Source organism: Prionailurus bengalensis, chromosome D4, assembly GCF_016509475.1.
Source record: "Prionailurus bengalensis isolate Pbe53 chromosome D4, Fcat_Pben_1.1_paternal_pri, whole genome shotgun sequence".
Taxonomy (NCBI): Eukaryota; Metazoa; Chordata; class Mammalia; order Carnivora; family Felidae; genus Prionailurus; species Prionailurus bengalensis.
The window spans coordinates 56,942,241-56,963,375 of NC_057359.1; the positions used below are offsets into that span (position 1 = coordinate 56,942,241).

Consider the following 21,135-nt stretch of genomic DNA (forward strand, 5'->3'; position numbering starts at 1 on the left):
TTACACCTATGAAATGCACTTCAAATCCATTTCCACCATCACTGTCTTAGTTCAGTCATTTCTCACCAGATTGGTTGCCCTATTCTTTCTAATCCATCCTCCACATGGTTACAATTCTCTGGAGGTCAACTAACCCCATCTCTTCAACAAGTGTCATACACATTTGAATAAAGGAACATAACAGATGCAACCTGTGATCCTAGAATGGATACTGGTTTGGCCAAGAAGTGGGAATGACAAAACCCAGTAATAAAGGTGCTTAAAAGGGAGATTAAATTCCTTTTGTGCGTGCGTGCGTGCGCGCACACACACACACAAATATATATATATTTGTGTATATTATATATATATATGACATATTTGGATCACTTGGGAAACTGAATATGGTATGAGTATCAGATTAAATGAAAATTTACTAAAAGGAAATAAGGAAATGGTAGAGATTGACTTAAAAAAGATATAAAGCAGTATAATCTCATTTTGATTTAAAAATACCACATGTAGACCATAAGGGTACAACGAATAAAGGCCAGTCAAGTGGGGCCAAGTTCCTATAAGCAGAAGAGTATGCATGCCCCATCTATTGTAAACGTAAATACAGTTCTGGTTACATATACGCTAAGGACAGTCATGAATCTCCTATGTCATCCCTAATTTCAAAATTTTTTGTTACAGTGATTGTTCTAGTTAACAGTTGAGACTGTTAACAGTGAAGACTAGGTATTAAAGAAACAAATGAAGTATATTTGTTTTAGAATATAATATCTGAGATTCAATTTTTACATAAATTTGTTTTGTCATGGTATAATTACCAAACCCTTTCTTGAAATATGATTCAGTGATTCCATGACATGGAAGCATGTGATTTTATGGACATTTTAAAGAAAGTAAAGAATCCATTAAAAAAAAAAAAAAAAAGACCTCATCTCATCCATCATTCTCATATAAAAACAAAAAAACAAAACAAAACAAAAAACCAGTACCATGTATTTACATGCACCAAAAGATATAAACTAAAGTCATTAAGATGATCTCTGGGAATATTAATTTTAATAATTTGCTTATATATTTCTAAATTTCTACAATATACATTACTGCTTCTATAAAAACAGGTTTTTTAAAAAGTGAATTGTCAGGGTATCTGGCTGGCTCAGTCAGTAGGGTGGTGCAACTCTTGATCTCTGGGTGGTAAGTTGGAGCCCCATGTTGGGCTGGAGATTACTTTAAAAATTTTTTTGTCCATGCATAATGTACATATGGCTGACAATACTATGTACACTTGGAAACTGCTGGATAGGTGTGCTTTTTCTTTTTTTTGCCACAATTAAAAAAATAAAAAGAAGTGAACTATCTAGCACTGAAATCTGTCACTTCCCTACCTAAACTGCACAGAAAGCCCACATCTTTAAAATAAACTTAAGGCACCTGACTAGCTCAGTCAGTGGAGCATGCAACTCTTGATCTTGGGTTTGTAATTTCAAGCCCATGTTCAGTGTAGAAATTACTTAAAATTTTTTTTTTAGTTTATTTATTTTGAGAAAACATGTGCACGAGCAGGGGAGGTGCAGAGAGAGGAAGAGAGAGAATCGCAAGCAGGCTCTGTGCTTGTCAGCTCAAGAATCCCACACGGGGCTCAATCTTGCAAAGCGCAAGATCATGACCTGTGCTGAAACCAAGAGCTGGACGCTCAACAGACTGAGAAACCAAGGTGTCTCAAAATTAAAATCTTCAAAAAAATAAACTTCACTCCTGGAATTTAAGATTCTTTATGAGGTGGCTGACCTCTCCAAATACACTCCCCTGCTAGTCAACTGATGCTTCTTAAGCATGCTCTGTACTTTCTAACTTCTGTGCTTTTTGCTCAGACTGCTCTCCCCTACTTCTTCATGTCAAGTCTCACACATTCCTTTAATGCCCAGCTCAGACTGCTTCCAGAGGCTTTTTCCCCCCTAACACCTCCAGAGCCTTCTGATTCTCCTGTCTTGGTATGGTTTCCCGTTCCTTGCAGCCCTATAATTTGTACCTTTTTCAACACACCAATTCCCTGATAGTATGATAATCAAGCCCCTCAAAAAAAAAGTTATGGTTCAGTGAGGTCAAATCCACATTTCCAATCTAGTGCTCTTTCCATTCTACAATATTCCCTCTACTCCATATATTTAGTTGAGAAAAACAGAAGGCACATGCTGTCCCTCTGCCTCCTGTCACTCTTTTGTTCCAAAGATTTAGCCCAAACCTGTCTACAGGGTCCAAGTCCAAAACTCACCACCTGCTGGCCAGGAGTGGAAATGAAGGTATTTTCTTTCTATCTCACTATTCTCCCAAAATAGTCTCAAAAACAATGCAATTTTGTTAAAAATTTCATTTTAAATAGGCTCCACATCCAACGTGGGACTGAAACTCACAACCCTGAGACCAAGAGTTGCATGCTCCACCAACTGAGCCAGCCAGTACCCCAAAGACCATGCAATTCTAAATTTCTACTTGACACAGGGACATTTCATGAGTCTATGCACATCTGGGTAGTTTTATGAAAAATCAAAGTGCTATTTAAGTCTTTTTTAATTAAGTCTTCAGTAGGTTATATGGCTGGACAAGAGTAACAAACCACTTAACATGTGCCTCAGTTCAGTCTAATTAATGACTGGCAGGCCTGTGTTCCTCATGGGCATTATTGCATGACTAGAGCCTCTCACAGCAACTTGTAGATCAGTATGGACCCAAATATATCTTAAGATGTCAGGTTTATAATTCCATCTTTGCTTTTGCCCCTGTGATATACTGTTGATACTCTTTAATGTTTCATGGCATATTTTTAGTTAGAAATCCACCTTCAAGGGGCACCTGGCTGGCTCAGTTAGTTAAGTGTCCAACTCTTGATTTCAGCTCAGGTCACAATCTCATGGTTCTTGGGATCGAGCCCCATATCAGGGTCTGCGCTGACAGCGTGGAGCCTGCTTGGGATTCTCTTTCTCTCCCCCCACCCCCAACTCGCACTTTCTCTCTCAAAATAAATAAACATTTAAAAAAATCCATCTTCAAATTGTAGCATTTGCCCTATGGAAGAAATGATTAGCTACAGTAAAGTTACAAAATCCAATTTGTTTCTAGGAACACCGCAAGGGAAAAGATGGACTGCCTGTATGACCTGCCTCTTGGTCTAAGCATGCAGGCATCTGCAGGTGTGTAAGCTGACAGTCCCCCACCCTGCTTTCTACAGTTTACAAAGCACTGTTCATCACTTTATCAGAGGCTCCAAAAGAACTAAGTGCCCTGTTCAAAGCTACACGGCTATAAACACAAGTGCCAGAACTAGAACTAGGCCTCTCACTGCAAGTCTGCTCTTGCTTTTCCTGAAGAGTCTATAGCGCTGTCTTCTATAGACATGCTTTGTGTGACATGTAAAAACCAACCAATCATTCCAATACAAATTTCTCACGTATCAACCAGTATCTCTACATATTTCGTAGGGTAATAGTACTTGCCTTCTATTCTGTTCCTATAGCTGGATGCAGAGGTACCAACCAAATGTCTCTCTCCCAAAAGATCTTATCTTTGACCCACAATGAGCTTAGGCTGCCAACCCACAGGGATGAGCCACATGGATGAGACAGAATGACAATGTTCAAAGCGGAAACAGGACTGAAGGCTAGCCATCAGGACACCTAAATGGTGGGAAAACCAGAAGAGGACCAAAGACAGAATGTGGTAGAGAAAGTGTCATGGAAAATAAGGGAAAGTCAACCCAAATCTCCAACATACAAAAATCTATTTCACAGCACATGAATTCAAAATGGTCCAGTTTCATCAGCCAATATAATGATCTCATGTCCTTGTAGATTATCTATCTTTATAACCCATACCTGAGACTGGTATAAGTACTAGGATGACCAATAAAATTTTGACTCGGGATTATCTTCTCTGCACCATACTCCTCTCTGGGTAAGGCATCACAGTATCACAGTACTGATCCCAAAAGCACTAAGTGATTATGTTGGTACCTGTTGAACAAAAAGGATATTCTATACTGGGAGGTGGACAAAACTATGCAAGCAATCATCTGAAAAACTGTGAGCAGGGGAGGATGTTAAGTTTAGAAAAAAAACACATCCAATACTAGAATTTTATATTAGAAAAAAACTATTTTTTTATAATACAAATTACATGAAGTGGACATAATTGTACGTGACCCTCAACCACAGCATGAATGTTTAGGATTTTTAGATGTTCAAAAGAACATCCACTGCAGACAGAAATTCTTTCTACAACCCTTAAGATTTTGGGAGGGCATCCCAATTCAGTCCTTGGTCAGGAAAAGGGAGAGAGCTCTGCAGGCCTAGCCTTACCATCCACATCAAACACAGGTGGAGAATGCCATACTCTCCACAACTAGAGCTTCTTCAGGCTGCACACCCCTCCACTGCTATCCTATCCACTGATAATGCAGGCATGGGGCAAGGCAGCAGTTCATACCACTGTTAATCAGGAGGGGAAGAGGGTGCAATCTTACTTTCAGGATTTCACATTTGAAGAGTGCCTTGACAGTAAGGGGTAGCCCAAGGCCCTTCCCAGGAAAAGAAGCAGGCACAGGGGCCAGGACTCAGGCTCCATTTTGACCCAACGTTTATTGTCCTTTTACAACATGTCATTTTTGGTTTAGAAACTGCTTGTGATTAGTTTTCCAACATTAACTCAAAAGCATGTAAAATAAAATCAACCTACTCTATATAAACACCCAGCAACTGTGGCCCTTCATCCTCCTGCCCAGGTTGGGTAGAGGGAAGAAGGGAGGGCTTGAGTAGCACTGAGTGAAGTGCAGATGCTTTACTGTGGGGAGTGGCGGTGGTGCCTTGGTTCACACCCACACAGGTCTCCTGCACTGCCCCAAACTACAACAGAAATGGCGTAGGCCCAAGGCCCAATTCCCTGTTGGTAATTCACTCCGCCTCCCAAATGAAAATCGCTTTTATTTTATCGCTTTTGTTTTGTATTTTTTTGCAACAGAAACCCCCTGTCCAGAGTCTGACTGTAGCTGAACTGTTCAGACTGAGGAATGGAGCAGGCCATGGGCACACCCCTGGTCCCTCCTGGGCGAGCGCCCCCACCCTCAGGGAACAAGGTCCAGCCAGGCCAGCTCGCTGCATGCTGGCCACCACCACTTAGCCATACAGGTCATCATCATTGTCTTCTGTGTACACGCTGCCACCTGTGCCGCCTCCACTGCCCTGACTGGGGCCAGCTCCACCCTGGTTTCCTGAAGGGAATCTGTATGCACAAGAGCAGATCCAAAAAAGAGGGTTAGGACAGGGCCTGTGTGGGATTTCCACAATTAACCCTCCAGCCTCCTTAGGACTCCCGCAACCTTGGTTGTACAGTTTCCTAAGACAACTTAAGTACTGCCCGCTGCAACATAATTACCTGAAGCTGCCAAAGCCCCGACTCTGCTGAAGGGTCTGAGCAAACATCTCATACTTCCGGATGTCATTGTCACTAACAGAACGGCGAGCAAAGCGCATGGCTTCCTCAAAGTGATCTCGGCGAATCTCAGGCACTGGATCATCTTCTTCTACCTCCTGCAGGGTTGGTAAACACAGACCACCAGAGCTCAAGTCCAGCCTGGATTCCTTCCCTGACCTTCCTGCCCCCCATTACTGTAGCAGTTTTTTGGTCTCCCTGTCTCTCTAATCCACCCTGAATAAGTTGCAAGACCAATCTTCCTAAAACTGCATCAGTGCCCTGTTTAAAAACCTGTCAGTGCATTCTGGAAAAGGCAGAACTATATGAACAAAATCATCTGAGTGGTTGCCAGGGGCTTAGGGTGGAAAAAAGTGACTAAAACGTGACAGGAGGAAATTTCTGGGATGACAGAAATTTATCCGAACGGGGGTAGTAGTTATAAAACTTAAAAATACATTTGTCAAGATGCACAGATACACTATACATTAAAAGGGTGAATGTTACTATGTGTGAATTGTATCTCAATAAACTTAAATTTTAAAAATTAACAGGGGCGCCTGGGTGGCTCAGTTGGTTGAGCGTCCGACTTCGGCCCAGGTCATGATCTCGTGGTCTGCGGGTTTGAGCCCCGCATCAGGCTCTGTGCTGACAGCTCGGAGCCTGGAGCCGGTTTCAGATTCTGTGTCTCCCTCTCTCTCTGACCCTCCCCTGTTCATGCTCTGTCTCTCTCTGTCTCAAAAATAAATAAACATTAAAAAAACATTAAAACAAAAAAACAAACAAAACCTGTCAGTGCATTCTGGAAAAGGCAAAACTATATGAACAAAATCATATCAGCCCCTGGTTGCCAGGGGCTTAGGGTGGAAAAAAGTGACTAAAAACGTGACAGGAGGGAATTTCTGGGATGACAGAAATTTATCCAAACAGTGGTAGTAGTTATAGAACTTAAAAATACATTTGTCAAGATGCACAGATACACTATACATTAAAAGGGTGAATGTTACTATGTGTGAATTGTATCTCAATACACTTAAATTTTAAAAATTAACAGGGATCCCTGGGTGGCTCAGTTGGTTAAGCATCCGACTCTTGATTTTGGCTCAGGTCATGATCTCAACAGTTCACGAGTTTGAGCCCCATGTTGGGCTCTACACTGACAGCACGGAGCCTGCTTGGGATTCTCTCTCTCCCTCTCTCTGCCCCTCCCCCACTTGCGTATTCAGACACACTCTCTCTCTCTCAAAATAAATCAACTTTTAAAAATATGGGGCGCCTGGGTGGCTCAGTCGGTTAAGCGTCCGACTTCGGCTCAGGTCACGATCTCACGGTCCGTGGGTTCGAGCCCCGCGTCGGGCTCTGGGCTGAGGGCTCAGAGCCTGGAGCCTGCTTCCGATTCTGTGTCTCCCTCTCTCTCTGCCCCTCCCCCGTTCATGCTCTGTCTCTCTCTGTCTCAAAAATAAATAAAAACGTTAAAAAAAATAAATAAATAAATAAATAAATAAATAAGCGATTTCTAACAACAACAACAACAAAACCCCTAAATTTTAAAAAGGTAAAAAAGTGCTTACCACATCCACATTATGCTTTACCTAGTGGCCTTACTTCCAGTAACATATGCCCTCTTAAATCTACCCCAGTTTTCCCCAATTCCTGCAATCCTATTTCTTGAGCCAGTTATTTGGGATACTTATTTCCTTAGCCTTTACACTCTCCCTTCATAAGCTGGCTCAAACCCTATCTCTTCCACTGAGAAGCCACTCCAATTGCTGTGATTTATGAGAGTGCTCCATAGCATTAACCATATCAATACATTCTAAGCTTTTATGGGAAGAAGAAGGGATGTCTCAGAACCCCTACAAAAGGTAAAGAAGCCTTTCATTCATGTATTTATTCATTCATTAAGTCTCTATCATGGTGCCAAGACAGAGTGGGAAATATGCAAGATAATATAGATTCCTTATCTTTACGAAGCTTACACACACAGAGACACACACCAAATTCTGCATTTAATTTCAGGAGATCCATGAACCACCAACGAAGGACAGGTCTATGGATCCCAGGTTCTAAATCCTGCTCTATTTGTTTATCTGCACAATCATATTTTGATTTCCTTCATAGAGCTTACCTCAAACAGAGTATGTATAGACTACCTATATCTTTTCTGCCTTTATAATTCCAGACTGAAGAGATTAACCCTCAGTATTCATTCTTTTTGATGCCCTGCTAACAGGGCATCTGTCAGATTATCTTTCCAAAACCTTACACTCTTTTTTTTTTTTTTAATTTTTTTTAACATTTATTTATTTTTGAGACACAGAGAGACAGAGAATGAACAGGGGAGGGGCAGAGAGAGAGGGAGACACAGAATCTGAAACAGGCTCCAGGCTCTGAGCTGTCAGCACAGAGCCCAACGCGGGGCTCGAACTCACGGACCGTGAGATCATGACCTGAGCCGAAGTCGGACGCTTAACCAACCAAGCCACCCAGGCGCCCCTAAAACCTTACACTCTTAACTCTATAGAGCATGGTAGAGATTGTCCCTGGGTCCCCACAACAGGCACATATGGGGAAAAGTTGCAGACTCACCATGGCAGATGGGTTGGTCTGCCTCTCCCGTTCTCGCCTAATCTCACTCTCGATGGATTCACGGATGGCCAGCTTGCAAGCACGTTGGCAAATCTCTGTCAGGTCAGCTCCAGAGAAGCCATTAGTCATCTTAGCCAGAAACTCCAAATCTACATCCTAAAAGAAGCAATAGAACTATCTTAGTATTTAGCCTCTCCTCCCCTGTAATATACTCCAAGCACTCCTAATTTTAGTTTGTCCCATCTTTTGTCAAATCTTCCATTCTCCCTTTACAATGCTAACCCTAGAAATCCCCAATGGAATCTTTTGCAGGAACCAAACTCCAAACTAGACTGAGCACTCATAAAAGTGCACATCACCAATAGCGCTACACCTGCCTTGGCAACTGGGGACTTGCGCAGGTTGGCCTTGAGGATGGCAACACGGGACTTCTCATCAGGAAGTGGAATATAGATGAGCTGATCAAGACGGCCAGGTCGCAGAATAGCAGGATCAATGATGTCAGGCCTATTGGTAGCCCCAATAATAAACACATTCTTTTTTGTAGACATGCCATCCATTTCTGTCAGGATCTGGTTGATGACTCGGTCTGCAGCTCCACCACCATCTCCAATGTTACCACCACGGGCCTTGGCAATTGAATCCAGCTCATCAAAGAACAGTACACAGGGGGCAGCTTGGCGGGCCTATGGGAGAGACAGATGAACTCAAGCATTAGCACAACTGGGTCTCACAGACCTAAGAAGGAAAGGAAATTAAAGTGACCTTTACTGCCCCAACTGAACTGCCAGAACAAGATGATTTCAGTTCTCCCAAAGAAATAGCTTCCTTACTGCCAAGCAAGTGAACAGAAAAATCAGCTGCTTGTAACTCACCTTGTCAAAGATTTCCCTGACATTGGCTTCAGACTCCCCAAACCACATGGTGAGCAGCTCAGGACCCTTGATGGAGATAAAGTTGGCCTGGCACTCATTAGCAATGGCTTTGGCCAGCAAGGTTTTCCCACAGCCAGGAGGTCCATAGAAGAGTACTCCCTTGGAGGGTGTCATGCCAAATTTGAGGAATTTGTCTGGGTGCTCCACAGGATACTAGGAAGAAAAGGAAAGAGGGTTCAGGATACCCACCCAGTTTAAAACAAACTTAATGAACAGTAGCCTCCCTCCCAACCACAACATGGTATAAGATCAGATTCTCTAGGAGCAGGCTCCTTAGTGTCTCCAAACTGAGAATAACAGATTCATGAATTATGCTCTCACAATTCCTGTAATAACCGCCAACACCCCAAGACCATCTAAGCTCAATTACGTTGTTCTGAGGCAGTAACTTACCCTGGACCAAGTTACCCTACCTGGACCAGCTCCTGAAGTTCACGTTTGACATCCTCCAGGCCCCCAATATCCTCCCAGGTTACCTGTGGTACCTCCACCACAGTTTCCCGCAGTGCTGATGGGTTGCTCTGGCTCAGGGCCCACTAAGAAGGAAAAAAAAAAAAAAACAGCTGGGGATGAGACTTGCCAGATGAGGTCAAAATGTGCATGTGTGTGGACCTGAGATGGGGGTGCAATCCTTACCCGGAAGTCATCCATAGTAACTGCCAGAGAGTTCATGACTTCAGCATCAATGGTCTCATCCTCTAGGTCAATGAGGTCCATTTTCTTGCGGATAGCCTGAAGAGCAGCCTCAGAGCACAAGGCTGCTAAGTCAGCGCCCACATGCCCGTGGGTCTCATTGGCTACCTGCAGAGAGAAGAGCTACTTACTACTCTGTGTCTAAGACCTAGATGCCTTAGGAGGCTCAGAGACAACAAAATCTTGGCCCCTCACCCTGACTCCTATCTGTGGGTCTTCCCATTTCCCTGAACACATACCAGCAGTTCTTTCACTGGCTGGGTTTTAAGTAGTCAAGCCTGGACGTGGGGCCTAGAAACAAAGCCGACCCCAAAGTTCCAGTTTACTCTAATGTGGTGTCAACCGAGAACACACCAACTCCAGTTTCCTGAATTCAATCTCAAATCACTTCCTTTCCCCCACCCGGGAATCAAAATTAGTCTCTTTACATCTTGAGCTTGTGTCCTTACCAAGTTCCCTTCAACTGTCTAGAAACAGACATCCTAACTCTGGGCCACCCCTCATTATCACTCCACCTGTTCCAGGTCCACATCATCTGCCAATTTCATGTTCTTGGTATGGATCTGAAGAATTTCCAAGCGTCCTGTAGCATCAGGGATTCCAATATCTACCTCCCTGTCAAAGCGACCTGCAGGACAGTGTATGAAGACAGACAGGGCTCATTTCTGTTCCAGAGAGAGAAAGGAACAGGTCTGGTGACCACCATCCCTGTTTGCCCAGGACTGTCCTGGTGTTAGCACTGAAAGTTACATGTCCTGGGAAACCCCTCAGTCTCAGGCAAACCAGGATGGTTGGTCACCCTAGACAGGACATGGGATAAGGGAAAGGACCCTGTGACCTATCACTTGCAAGGAGCTTCAAGAAACCCTCAGCATTTGGGGCACCTGCGTGGCTCAGTCAGTTCAGCATCCAACTTTGGCTCAGGTCATGATCTCACCGTTCGTGAGTTTGAGCCCCACATCAGGCTTGCTGCTGTCAATGCAGAGCCCACTTTGGATCCTCTGTCCCCCTCTTCCTGCCCCTCCCCCACTCACGTTCTATCAGAAATTAAAAAAAAAAAAGGAATCCTCTGGATTAGGTGACTTAAGATGAAGGACAGACATGGAATCAAAAAGATTAAGTTCAGCAGAGCTATAATCTATGAGGAAGAACAGGGTGGAAAAAAATTTGGGGTCCTTACCAAATCGTCGAAGGGCTGGGTCAATGCTATTGGGTCTGTTGGTTGCTGCCATGACGATCACATGTGCTCTCTGCTTTAGGCCATCCATGAGAGTCAACAACTGTGATACAATACGCCGCTCCACCTCCCCATGGGTCTGTCAGGACAGGATGTCTGGTCAGAAGTGAAGCGAGGACCTTTCAACCCCCATTATCCCCTTGGGTAGGTTCCTACTTTCTCTCTTTTGGGAGCAATGGCATCTAGCTCATCAATGAAGATGATGGCAGGAGCATTCTTCTCAGCCTCCTCAAAGGCTTTACGAAGGTTGCTCTCAGACTCACCAGCCAACTTGCTCATGATCTCGGGACCTGAAAGGATACGGAATAGAACCAATGACAAATCTACAGCCTTCCTCAATCCCAAAAGAAATCAGATCTCTTATCTGCCCAGCCCAGAAACAAATGCTGTACAAAAATGTGGTAACCTCTGCCTACTTTCTCATAGACTCTACCAGACCCTACCCCAGGATAGCCAGCAGATTAGGCTAGAGAGAAGCCAAGGACTCAGCTCAGCAAGGAATCAGCCAAGCTCAGGACTATCTCACATTCAAGCTCTAAGTGTCAAGATGACAGCACATGTTCTGAGACCTCTGGCCAGAGTAGGAGAAGCAGCACACCAGTTGGATCTCTATCATTCTCAAAGAGCCAGTTGATCTCAGCCAATATTCCCCTAAACCTTTTCAAATAAATTAGCAGACAAAAATTTTAACTTGCTCCCCCTAAATATTTTCAGCCTTTCCACAATCTTTCTCAAGGGTGGGGGAAGGATAGAGCAGGGGGCACCAGAGTGCAATACCTTCCCCTTATTGCTTCTCTATCTGTAATGTACCCCAGCAGAAGAAAGATGATGAAATATACACGAGTGCACATGTATAAATAAACGTGTCCATGAGTTCTCCAGCTCATAAGACTGATCATGCTCAGCTCAGAATAAGGTCCAGCCAAACACAAGGTGAACCAAGTCTCCTACCATTGATCAAGAAGAAGAAGGCTCCAGTCTCATTTGCCACAGCTCTGGCAATTAGGGTCTTCCCAGTCCCAGGAGGTCCATAGAGCAGGATTCCCCGAGGAGGCTGGGGACCAGTACAGAGAGTATGGTTAGGTTCAGACTCCCACCTTCTCCCAACCCCAACCACTCTAAAATGGTATGACTATGGCTCTATCTAGAGACAGTGAGAATCAGAGCTCAACCCCAATATCAGTAAGGAGCCCTCAGCATTAGCTACTTGAAAGACAGTTTACTTCAGATCATACTCCCTCCTCTCATTAGCAGAGAAAATATGCTTAGAAAGCTGACACTTATGATTCCAAGTTACATAAGAGACTAAGAGCAGGAGCAGAGAAACCTTCCTAAGAAATTAGTGTGGCTAAGTCTGAAGATCCTGGGACTAGGAAACAGTAAGAGGTCTTTAAGCCAAAAGGGCTTGACTTTGGACAGGCAAGGGCCAGGACTAGCTTAGCCATCTAAGAAAGAGTTATTACCAGAGGCTCACTCACTCCAGTAATCACAACCCTCCAGGATTTATTATCATATTGGAATGCTTTTCCTTACCACCAACCACAAGTTTTCCTCTTTGAAGCTGTCTTTTCTGTGGCCTCATCCACAGGCTGCACATGGGAAATGCCCACACAGAAGATAAAATTATTGGCATGGTACATAATAGAGAAAGGGATAATTCCATCTTCAGTGTGCTCCAGGATATGGAAATGGTTAGGAAGTTACATTGAGATCTGCAGTTCTCAAATGTTTTGGACTCAGTACCCTTCACAATGCAAATTTCCTTAAATTTCTACTTCTATTGGATAGCACTGTTATAGACAGTGGCAAACTATGTTAGTTGGCAAACTATGAAGATTTGTTTTTATAGGGTCCATGACATAAAAATGGTTTTTACATCTTTAAAGGGCTGTGAGGACAAAGAAAAAAAGATATGCAACGAAAAACTCAATTGACCTGGTCTGTTCTAGACCATTAGTAGCTTAATAAATTTACAGTTCTCTTCACACAAAGAATATATTACTCCCCCTCTAATCCAAGGGAATAGTGAAAAATACGTGTGAAAAAAGGTTCTGTGATTAGACACCGAGCCTTCATTGATCACAGCCTAGATTATGTCCCACTGGACCCAGGATGCTCACCTTAACACCAATTGCCTTAAAAAGGGCAGGATGTCTCAGGGGTAGCTCCACCATCTCCTTTATCTGAGCTAGCTGTTTCCTGCAGCCACCAATGTCATCATAGCCTACTTCATTCAAGGACTCTTCCTCATCCTGAATGTTGAGGAGACAAAGGAAAAAAGAAGGCAGCAATATTAAATATCAGCAAAGTTGAGTTTCTCCAAATCCTTCTATAATCTGCTGTAGAGAAATCTGTTATATGAGAAGATTCCCCTCTGAGGGGATGCTGCCCCAAAGAATCACTCTAAAAATCCCAAAGCAAAGATTTCTAGCATAGCTTTACCCTTTCAGACTGCCCTTAGTATTACTAGGAAGGACTGCCCTAGGACCTAAAGCTGGAAACTCTGGAAAACAGGTGAAAGTCTAGATGCCATCATCAATTGTCACTTCTACAAAAATTATTACGACTTAGATCCTCTAGGTTCAATCTAGATTTTAAAAACCACTGGTTATCACTTATTTCTAAGTAACATGTAGGTCCGGAAATGAATAGTTGGGAGATTTTCCACCTCTGGAAAGAAGCTTGGTCCCAAACAGTACAGTTTTAGTAGTCACCATATGACTGCCCCACTTCATAATCATGAAACTGGGTACTGGGATGAAGGAGAGAACTCACCTCTCGTTTGATAGGCTCCCCTTCACAGTGGATCACTGTGTCTGGAGCAACAATGCAGTAAGGGCTGGGATCTGTCTCCACTACTTTGAACTCTACAGCACGCATTCCACCCCGGACAAGGAAAATATCTCCTGTGAGCAATTAACACAAGTGCAGTCAGAGATGTCAAATACCAAACCAAGTGAGAATTCCTCATCAGAACCTGGGGTCTAAAATGCCACGTTCACTAGACACTGCCATTTTTCCCTTCCCACCTCCATCTTATTAAGCATCAGGTAAGAAGAGAAAATGAAACTGTGAAGAGTCCCTCCATCATTCAAGAGGGCACTGAACAAAACCTTATGGGATTTTGGCACATCATGTTTTGGCCTTTGTCCAGAAGCCAATAAAGATTTTGACTTCTGGGCTATATATAACCCAAGCTTTCTCAACAACCACCAATGGTCAGGCTGTGCTAAATATTAAAATACACTTTGGACTTGACACAGTCAAAAGGACCCAAGTTCTCCTTTAGAGACAAAAGAGAAAAGGGACACCTGGGTGGCTCAGTCAGTTAAGCATCAATTTCAGCTCAGGTCATGATCTTGTGGTTCATGGGTTCAAGCCCCACATCGGGCTCTGTGCTGACAGCTCAGAGCCTGCAGCCTGCTTCAGATTCTGTGTCTCCTTCTCTCTCTGCACCTCCCCCACTCACGCTCTCTCTCTCTCTCTCTCAAAAATAAACAAACATTAAAAAAAAAAAGATAGCGTACTCTACTGAAGCAGGAACTGGGAGTAGGGAAACAGGAAAATGGGAGGGAGGAAGAGGGAAGGAGAGAGTACACATGAACATGTGTACAGAATGTGTGTGTCAGCACATATATGAGAATGAGATAAAGACATTCCAAGGTTTACCCCCAGGTATCCCTACAAATAACCATGCTTAAGCTCAGTCCCTAGAATTCTCTCTCACCTTTCCGGATGGGTCGATAAGCTTCCAGGAAGTATGGCTTAAGGTAGACCTCGAAGAGATTGCCAGTGATGCCTTCCACTGTGTCATCAATGGGTAGCACATGGATACGTTTGCCGTACTTCACATCAGGGCACGGCTGGATGCTGAGGATGACAAGCAGACTCCATGTTACCAACCACACTGCAGCCCCAAGCACTGGGCGTCTGAAACGGCCTGGCACAGAGAGCTGATGGCGAGCAAAAGAGAAAAGGCAGGGATGGCTTTAGCTGAAGAGAGGCAGGAACATAGAGTGGGAGTGAGGACAAAGGAGCAGCCAAGCAGAACTAAGACAAATCATATTCAGGTGGAGTAGCAGCTATAGCCATTAGAAGCTACTGGGAGGGGTGCCTGGCTGGCTCAGTCAGTAGAGCATGTGACTTTTCATCGTGGGGTCATGAGTTTGAGCCCTATGTTGGGTATAGAGATTACTTAAATAAAAACAAAAAACAAAAAAACATAAGCTACTGGGGTTGCTCACTCCCAGTGAGCCAAAAGAAAGATCCATACATCTAAAGCTCCCAAAATGAGGAAGCAGTAAGGAGATATCAGTGAGATATCTTCAGAAAGATATCCAAAGATGACCCATTCCGGCTAATATCAGTAACCCAATATTATAAAGGGAGGCCTCAGTCAGACAAGTGTCAGGATTAGAGAAACAGAATTGAAAACAATCATCTCAACCAGGTGGTCAGAGCATCTTGAGAAAGTGACTAAGCACCTCCATGAAGGCGGCTACATGAAACCTAGAATCCATGAAAAATGGAAATCTGAGATGCTCCTGGCCAGGCGACAGGTGGTTGGATAGCAGTGGCCAGTAATGACTCCAAGATAGGGAATTCTCTTGCCTAAAGTTAAGTGCAGAATCACTCAGATTGAAGTTATTCAGGATCTGGCTCAAACTATGCCTCTCTCCTAGATTAACTTGGATCCTTTAAAAATAATAATAAAAAAAAACCTACTTGGAGGGGTGCCTGGGTGGCTAAGTCAGTTAAGGGTCCAACTCTTGATTTCGGCTTAGGCCATGATCTCATGCTTAGTGACATCAAGCCCCATGTTGGGCTCTGTACTGCCTTCTTGGGATTCTCTCTCCCTCTCTTTCTGCCCCTCCCCTATTTGTGTAAACACATGCCCTTGCTTGTGTGTCCACGTGCGTGCGCTCTCTCATCCTCTCTCTAAAAATAAACATTAAAAACAAAACAAAACAAAAAACCTACTTGGAGTCCACCTTCTGTGCCCACACTCCCACCTCACTCCAGCCCCAACACAGCCATTATTCCAACACAACAGTGAGATCATTTGGTAGACAAACACCCTCAAATGGCATCCTAAACCAAGATCCAACATGTGATAAATTATACCTCTGGCAAAATAAATAAATAAATAAATAAATAAATAAATAAATAAAGGCATCATGAAAGTCATAGAAATGCCAAGGTAATGCAGAGGTAAATTCTGAAGTCCCAAGGAGGCATAATCAAAACCGAAACACAACCCTATTATGTTGTCTTCCCGTGGCTAGGAGGCTTCTGCTAATGGCAGCTGCCAAGGCCTTTGTCAGGGTCCTGCCTATAATTCAGGCTGTCTCTGGCCTCCCATCCCTGAGGGGCTAAGAACCCCACACACACCTGATGACATCCCCTAGATGTACACGAAGGTTATTCCGAACAACTCTATTCATTCGAATCTTCTCATCGGAACATGTGTCATCAGAAAGCACAATGCACACAGCTTCCCGCCTCTTCTTTCCTTTCAGCAACACTGTGTCACCTCGGAACAACTGCAGCTCATCCATCTTGGGCTGAGGAAAGAAGGTTAAGGCCTTTGGGTCACTGGGCCACGGGGTAAGCAGCAGCCCTGGAGGCTGGAATTCCCAGTAAGCCCCATTCTATCTGTGGTCACTGCAAAAAAAAAAATGAGGAAAGAAACCTGGGAAAAGCCCTCCAGTGAAGTGCATTAAAGAAAGACTGGACCTTGGACCCAACTTACCTGGGACAAGGACACCACACTGTTGTCCTCATTGATGGCTTCATCGACAATTAACCGATTGGGACGGTTCTTCTGTTTAAGAATGGCTGTTGATAAGTCATCACCTTTTGAACTAGAAAGAGAAAATGAAGTTAGTCCCAATACATAATAACAGCCCCATGGGCCGCACCAGTCTCTCAAACTCACACTTAGGAAAGAAATAGTGGATAAATGAAGCTGTCCCTACACCAGAGAGGTCAGATAAAGGATACTGAGCCAAGGTCATGAAGAATAACATTTAGCACATACAATTCCCATTCCAGCAGCTCCTGGTATTCTGAGCACTGGTATCCTAGATGTCAAGGCCCCAAGTGATCTTCCCTCAGACTCAGGAAACTATGGCTTGAGAAGACTAAACAGAAGTAGAGGTTGAATAACAATTAGAGAAATGACAATAATCTTAATATGGAATAGCAATTAAGAAAAGGGGCTCTGTTATCAGACCCACTGGGTCTAAATCCCAACCCTGCCACTGGTTAATTGTGAATTTGGGCAAGTTACTCAACCTCTCTGGATGTTGATGTCCTCACATGTAAAGAGCAAATACTATAGTACCTATCTTAGAGAATTACTGTCTTAAGTGAGATAATGAATGCAAAATGTTCAATACAATGCCTGGTACATGGTTTTAATGGTCACAACGATTAGCGCTGCAGAACAAAGCATAAGCTCTTTCTTTGCTAACCTTCTTGGAGAATGAAGTGAGCAAGACAACTTCCTGTAGGGCTCAGGAAGGCCCCAAGTCCCACCAAGCAAGCCTGGGGACAATGAAGCACAATCATTAGCACTACCATCTTTACTGGCCAAACCTGCTGAACACTAGTGCGTTCTGTACACCACAGAAATGTCAAGCATAAAGACCATGATATTTGGGAAAAACAAAACGCAACTAAACTAATGGATCTGGAATCTTCAAAAAGAGGCTCAAGCTCAAAAGGAGCTTTACAAAGCTCTTCAAAGACACACAATTCCACAATGTTGGTTCAAAAAATCAAAACCAAGAAATGCCGAGACAAGGAGCAAATCCAAATCCCTCACCCAAACTAAGGTTGCCCAAGTCTAAACTCAGTTTAAACCGTCTAAATAGTTTCTATCATTTCCTTGAAGATCATTCATCTGACACCAACTTCTTACCTAGCTCACCTCCAGCCATCACTAACTAGACTCAGTGGGCTCTCCATTTGAAGAGCTACCTCCTTTTACTGAAGCTCAGGAAAATCTGAACATTAACCAATATAGGGAGGCCAGACAATGGAGAAAGTGAAGAAATAAAATGGAATCTCTTCCATGAATCATTCCTTCACTCAACAAATTAGCAAGTATACATTTGAGGCCTGCACTGTCCTATGATCTAAAGATATATCAATCAACAAAACAGTATTCCTGTTGGATATACATTCACAATGCAAGGAAAAAAAAAAAGATGCCTATGCTCCAGAATAACAGCTAAGGGCTTATGGAGCTTTTACATCTTTGGGTCCTGACACACCCAAAAGAAATACAAATGCCATTCATGAAACAAAGCTGTAGGCTTTCTGCTGATCCTCTCACATAGGCTGCATATTTAATCATTGCCTTAAAACTAGTTTCCAAGAGGGGAGCCTGGGTGGCTCAGTTGATTAAGCCACAGACTTTGGCCCAAGTCATGATCTCACTGTTCGTGAATTCCAGCCCCGCGTCGGGCTCTGTGCTGACAGCTCGGAGCCTGCTTCAGATTCTGTGTCTCCTTCTCTCTCTGCCCCTTCCCTGCTCACATTCTGTATCTCTCTGTCTCAAAAATAAACGTTAAAAACAAAACTAGTTCCCAAGAGTGGAGTTTCCTCAGCTTAAACTTGCCTCCCCAACATAAAAGTGCAGCACTCTGGGCATAATGCTGCAGAGCAGGCAGACTCTTCCAGTGCTTATCAACACCCTAGAGAACAAGCATGATCAATGTGGCAGCTGAAGGCAATTTAAACCCATCAATTTTCCCTCTCTCCTACCCATCAAAATGCCAAGGACTGGCCACCCTCCTGTTTGATCTATAGGACTGGGGCTAGAGAAAAATAAAGTGCCAAATGCCTCTAATCAGCAGTTACCCCAAAGCTGCATTCTAGGAAAACTGCCTATCTGCCTACCATTTCTAACTCTAGCGATGGAGATGGGTAGTATGCTCTTCCTTTAAGGTAAATTTACTTCCACATCTATCTACTGAGATCAAAGGATGTAACTTTTAAAAGAGATCTTCAGCCTGATCTTGAGCCAACAGCAGTCCTGGAGGTTCTTTGAGGACATCCCCCATTGTCTCCTGCATGAGTCAGGCCCTTTCCAGAACTCCAGTGGGCCACAGGGGACTTGGAGGGAGTTCAGGTAAGAGTCATTAAGATGACCTAGAGGTTAGAAACCATCTATGATGCCAGGTTCCAAGAATTTTGAATTTTTATTTTTAGTCTTGAAAACAAATGACTGAATAACCTAAGAAAATCAGTACTAATAAGCAGCAGTCCTTTTAAAAAATAATACTTCATCTCCATTTAGAAACTTGGGGAAAAAAGGAGCACACCTCAAAAAACTAAATTTTCTTCAAGTCAGGAAAGTGATTTGCATAGAAGAGTTTCCACAGGATGGCTCTTTTTTTTCTTCAGTATCTAAAGCTCTTGATTCTAAATTTAACGGGCAGAGATGGTCGGGTTTTATCTGATGCTTTCCTGAGGGGTGGAGAGCCCAAGGTTTCTAAACACAGCCGTTTGGTGAAAGGAGCCGTGTGTGTTCAAAGAGCTAGTTTAACTCTAGCCTTCACACCACAAAGGCTGAAATCGAGGAAGGCCCACAAATTACCGAGATTCTAACTTTTGCAAAAGCCCAAAACAGTAGAGAAAAGTTCTTTCCCCGGCACCCGTTTCATAACATCAAGAAAAACTGACTAAAGCTTTCTCATGTGAATAGTAACAAGCCTAAAGTATGAAAGCCAGAAAAAAAAAACGCAGGGCCTACCCTCTCCCGAACATCCCTTCACTACTCAGGTTGAGAGGATGTGAAACCAAGGGCCAGGCCGACCCTGCTCCAAAAGGGCGGCGGTGAGCTTCCCTGAGCTCTCCAAGCCTTCCCAGCCCCGGCCTCCGCCTCGGTCTCCAGCCTTCTAAGGCCTTCACGTGGCCCAAAGTCCACGCCCACCGGGCCCAGTTAGGGCGTCAGGCCCATGGGGCCTGCCTGGTCTCTCCGGGGACCAAAGGCCTTCAGCATACGGTAGACCTGATCGCAGGTGGGCTCCCCAAGGCCCCGGGGCTCCGCGCCGGCAATGTGGGTCCAAAGACCTCACAAGAACCGGACAGCGGTTCCCAGGGAGCCAATCAGGCCGGCCGGGCCTGCATGACACAGCACGATCTGGCCCAGGCCCCGACCCAGGCCCAACACAAGCCCGGCCTAGGGGGCGCGCGGCTGCGCTGCCAGGCCCAGCCTGGACCGCTGCCCCTCATTCGCCTCCTTCCTCTCCTTCCCTCTCTCCTTCCTTCCCAGTCTCCACCTCTTAGACGCGCCCACGGCCAGGCCTGGCTGGGCCTACCCAGCGCGGCGAGTCCCCAGGTGCGCGCACCCGCAGCGGGCGGGCGGGCGCGCGCACACACTCACTCAGCTCCAGAGGCCATGGCGCGCGCCTCTCCCGGTCGGCGGCTGTGGCGGCCCGAGGGTAACGGCTACGAAGGGTGGCAGGCGACCGACTGGGCCGGGGCTCGGCTCTCCCGGGCGGGGATCGAGCAGCGGCGACAAACCCGCAGGCGGCCTCCTTTTCGCTTCCTCCTAGTGGCACCGGGGCGGTGGGCGGACGATATACACTGGCTCTGATTCCGCGAGGGGGCAGCGGTAGCGACGACTCAAACGACGGCTGCAGACGCTGCGCTGAGACTGAGCCGAGAAGAGCCGAATCATCGGAAGGAGAGGTGCTCTCACCTCAGCCAATCAGCGCCTGCCCTGGGGACTCCCGCCCGCCCCTACGCGCCTCTCCCCAGCAACCCACGGACCAGAGCCAATCAGGAAATTTGTCTGCGGCCTGGCTCCCGCCTCAGGGATGCAACACGCCTAGTAACGCCACGTCAATTGGCCGCTGCGGTACGCTTCCTCGACGGATTGGAACTCGCGACCAATCAACGAAAAGGACGGAGCCAGATCGACTGGAGAAAGAAGAGCCTTTAATCCCTGGGAGGCGGACTCTCCTACTTGGCTCCAGTTCATTGGCTCCTGATTTTATCCTGCTGAAGAACCTGGCACAATGGATTGAACCCTTGCATTAGTCTAGTCCTGTTGCAGTGATAATCTACACAGGAAGAAGAATCCCATCTTCTTCCTAAATCTAAGGATCCACCCTAACCCCCCGCCTTACTCCTTCAAAATGCTGGTTCCAGCCACCCCTACTCTGAACCGTCTGAATAGCACCTCAGCTCTTAATCCACCCCACTGTATTG

General features: G+C 44.9%; 1 protein-coding gene across 3 annotated transcripts; it reads right to left on the reverse strand.

The window, feature by feature from the left end:
* Positions 1-4,606: 4,606 nt before the first annotated feature.
* LOC122474297 (valosin containing protein) lies at positions 4,607-20,636 on the reverse strand. Of its 3 annotated transcripts, none has more exons than XM_043565167.1 (17): positions 20,306-20,636; positions 16,661-16,772; positions 16,300-16,472; positions 14,636-14,778; positions 13,684-13,814; positions 13,029-13,160; positions 11,860-11,962; positions 11,065-11,198; positions 10,852-10,987; positions 10,187-10,299; positions 9,615-9,779; positions 9,392-9,514; positions 8,919-9,131; positions 8,421-8,729; positions 8,044-8,199; positions 5,419-5,573; positions 4,607-5,265 (listed from the first exon to the last, which is right to left on the reverse strand). In XM_043565167.1, the coding sequence occupies exons 1-17, from the start codon at positions 20,320-20,322 to the stop codon at positions 5,160-5,162; spliced, it is 2,421 nt and encodes an 806-aa protein (XP_043421102.1). In that variant the 5' UTR covers positions 20,323-20,636; the 3' UTR covers positions 4,607-5,159. The 3 variants fall into 3 exon arrangements, with proteins under 3 accessions (XP_043421102.1, XP_043421103.1, XP_043421104.1); XM_043565168.1 differs by lacking the exon at positions 20,306-20,636 and adding an exon at positions 17,385-17,452; XM_043565169.1 differs by lacking the exon at positions 20,306-20,636 and adding an exon at positions 16,949-17,051.
* Between the last annotated feature and the right edge of the window lie 499 nt (positions 20,637-21,135).

Bases quoted from the DNA above. Each gene is read 5' to 3' on its own strand.
- LOC122474297 (XM_043565167.1), bottom strand. The intron at 10,988-11,064 runs GTAGGAACCTAC...CTGTCCTGACAG, and splicing joins TTGCTCCCAAAAGAGAGAAA to ACCCATGGGGAGGTGGAGCG. The intron at 9,515-9,614 runs GTAAGGATTGCA...TTTCCTTCTTAG, and splicing joins TTACTATGGATGACTTCCGG to TGGGCCCTGAGCCAGAGCAA.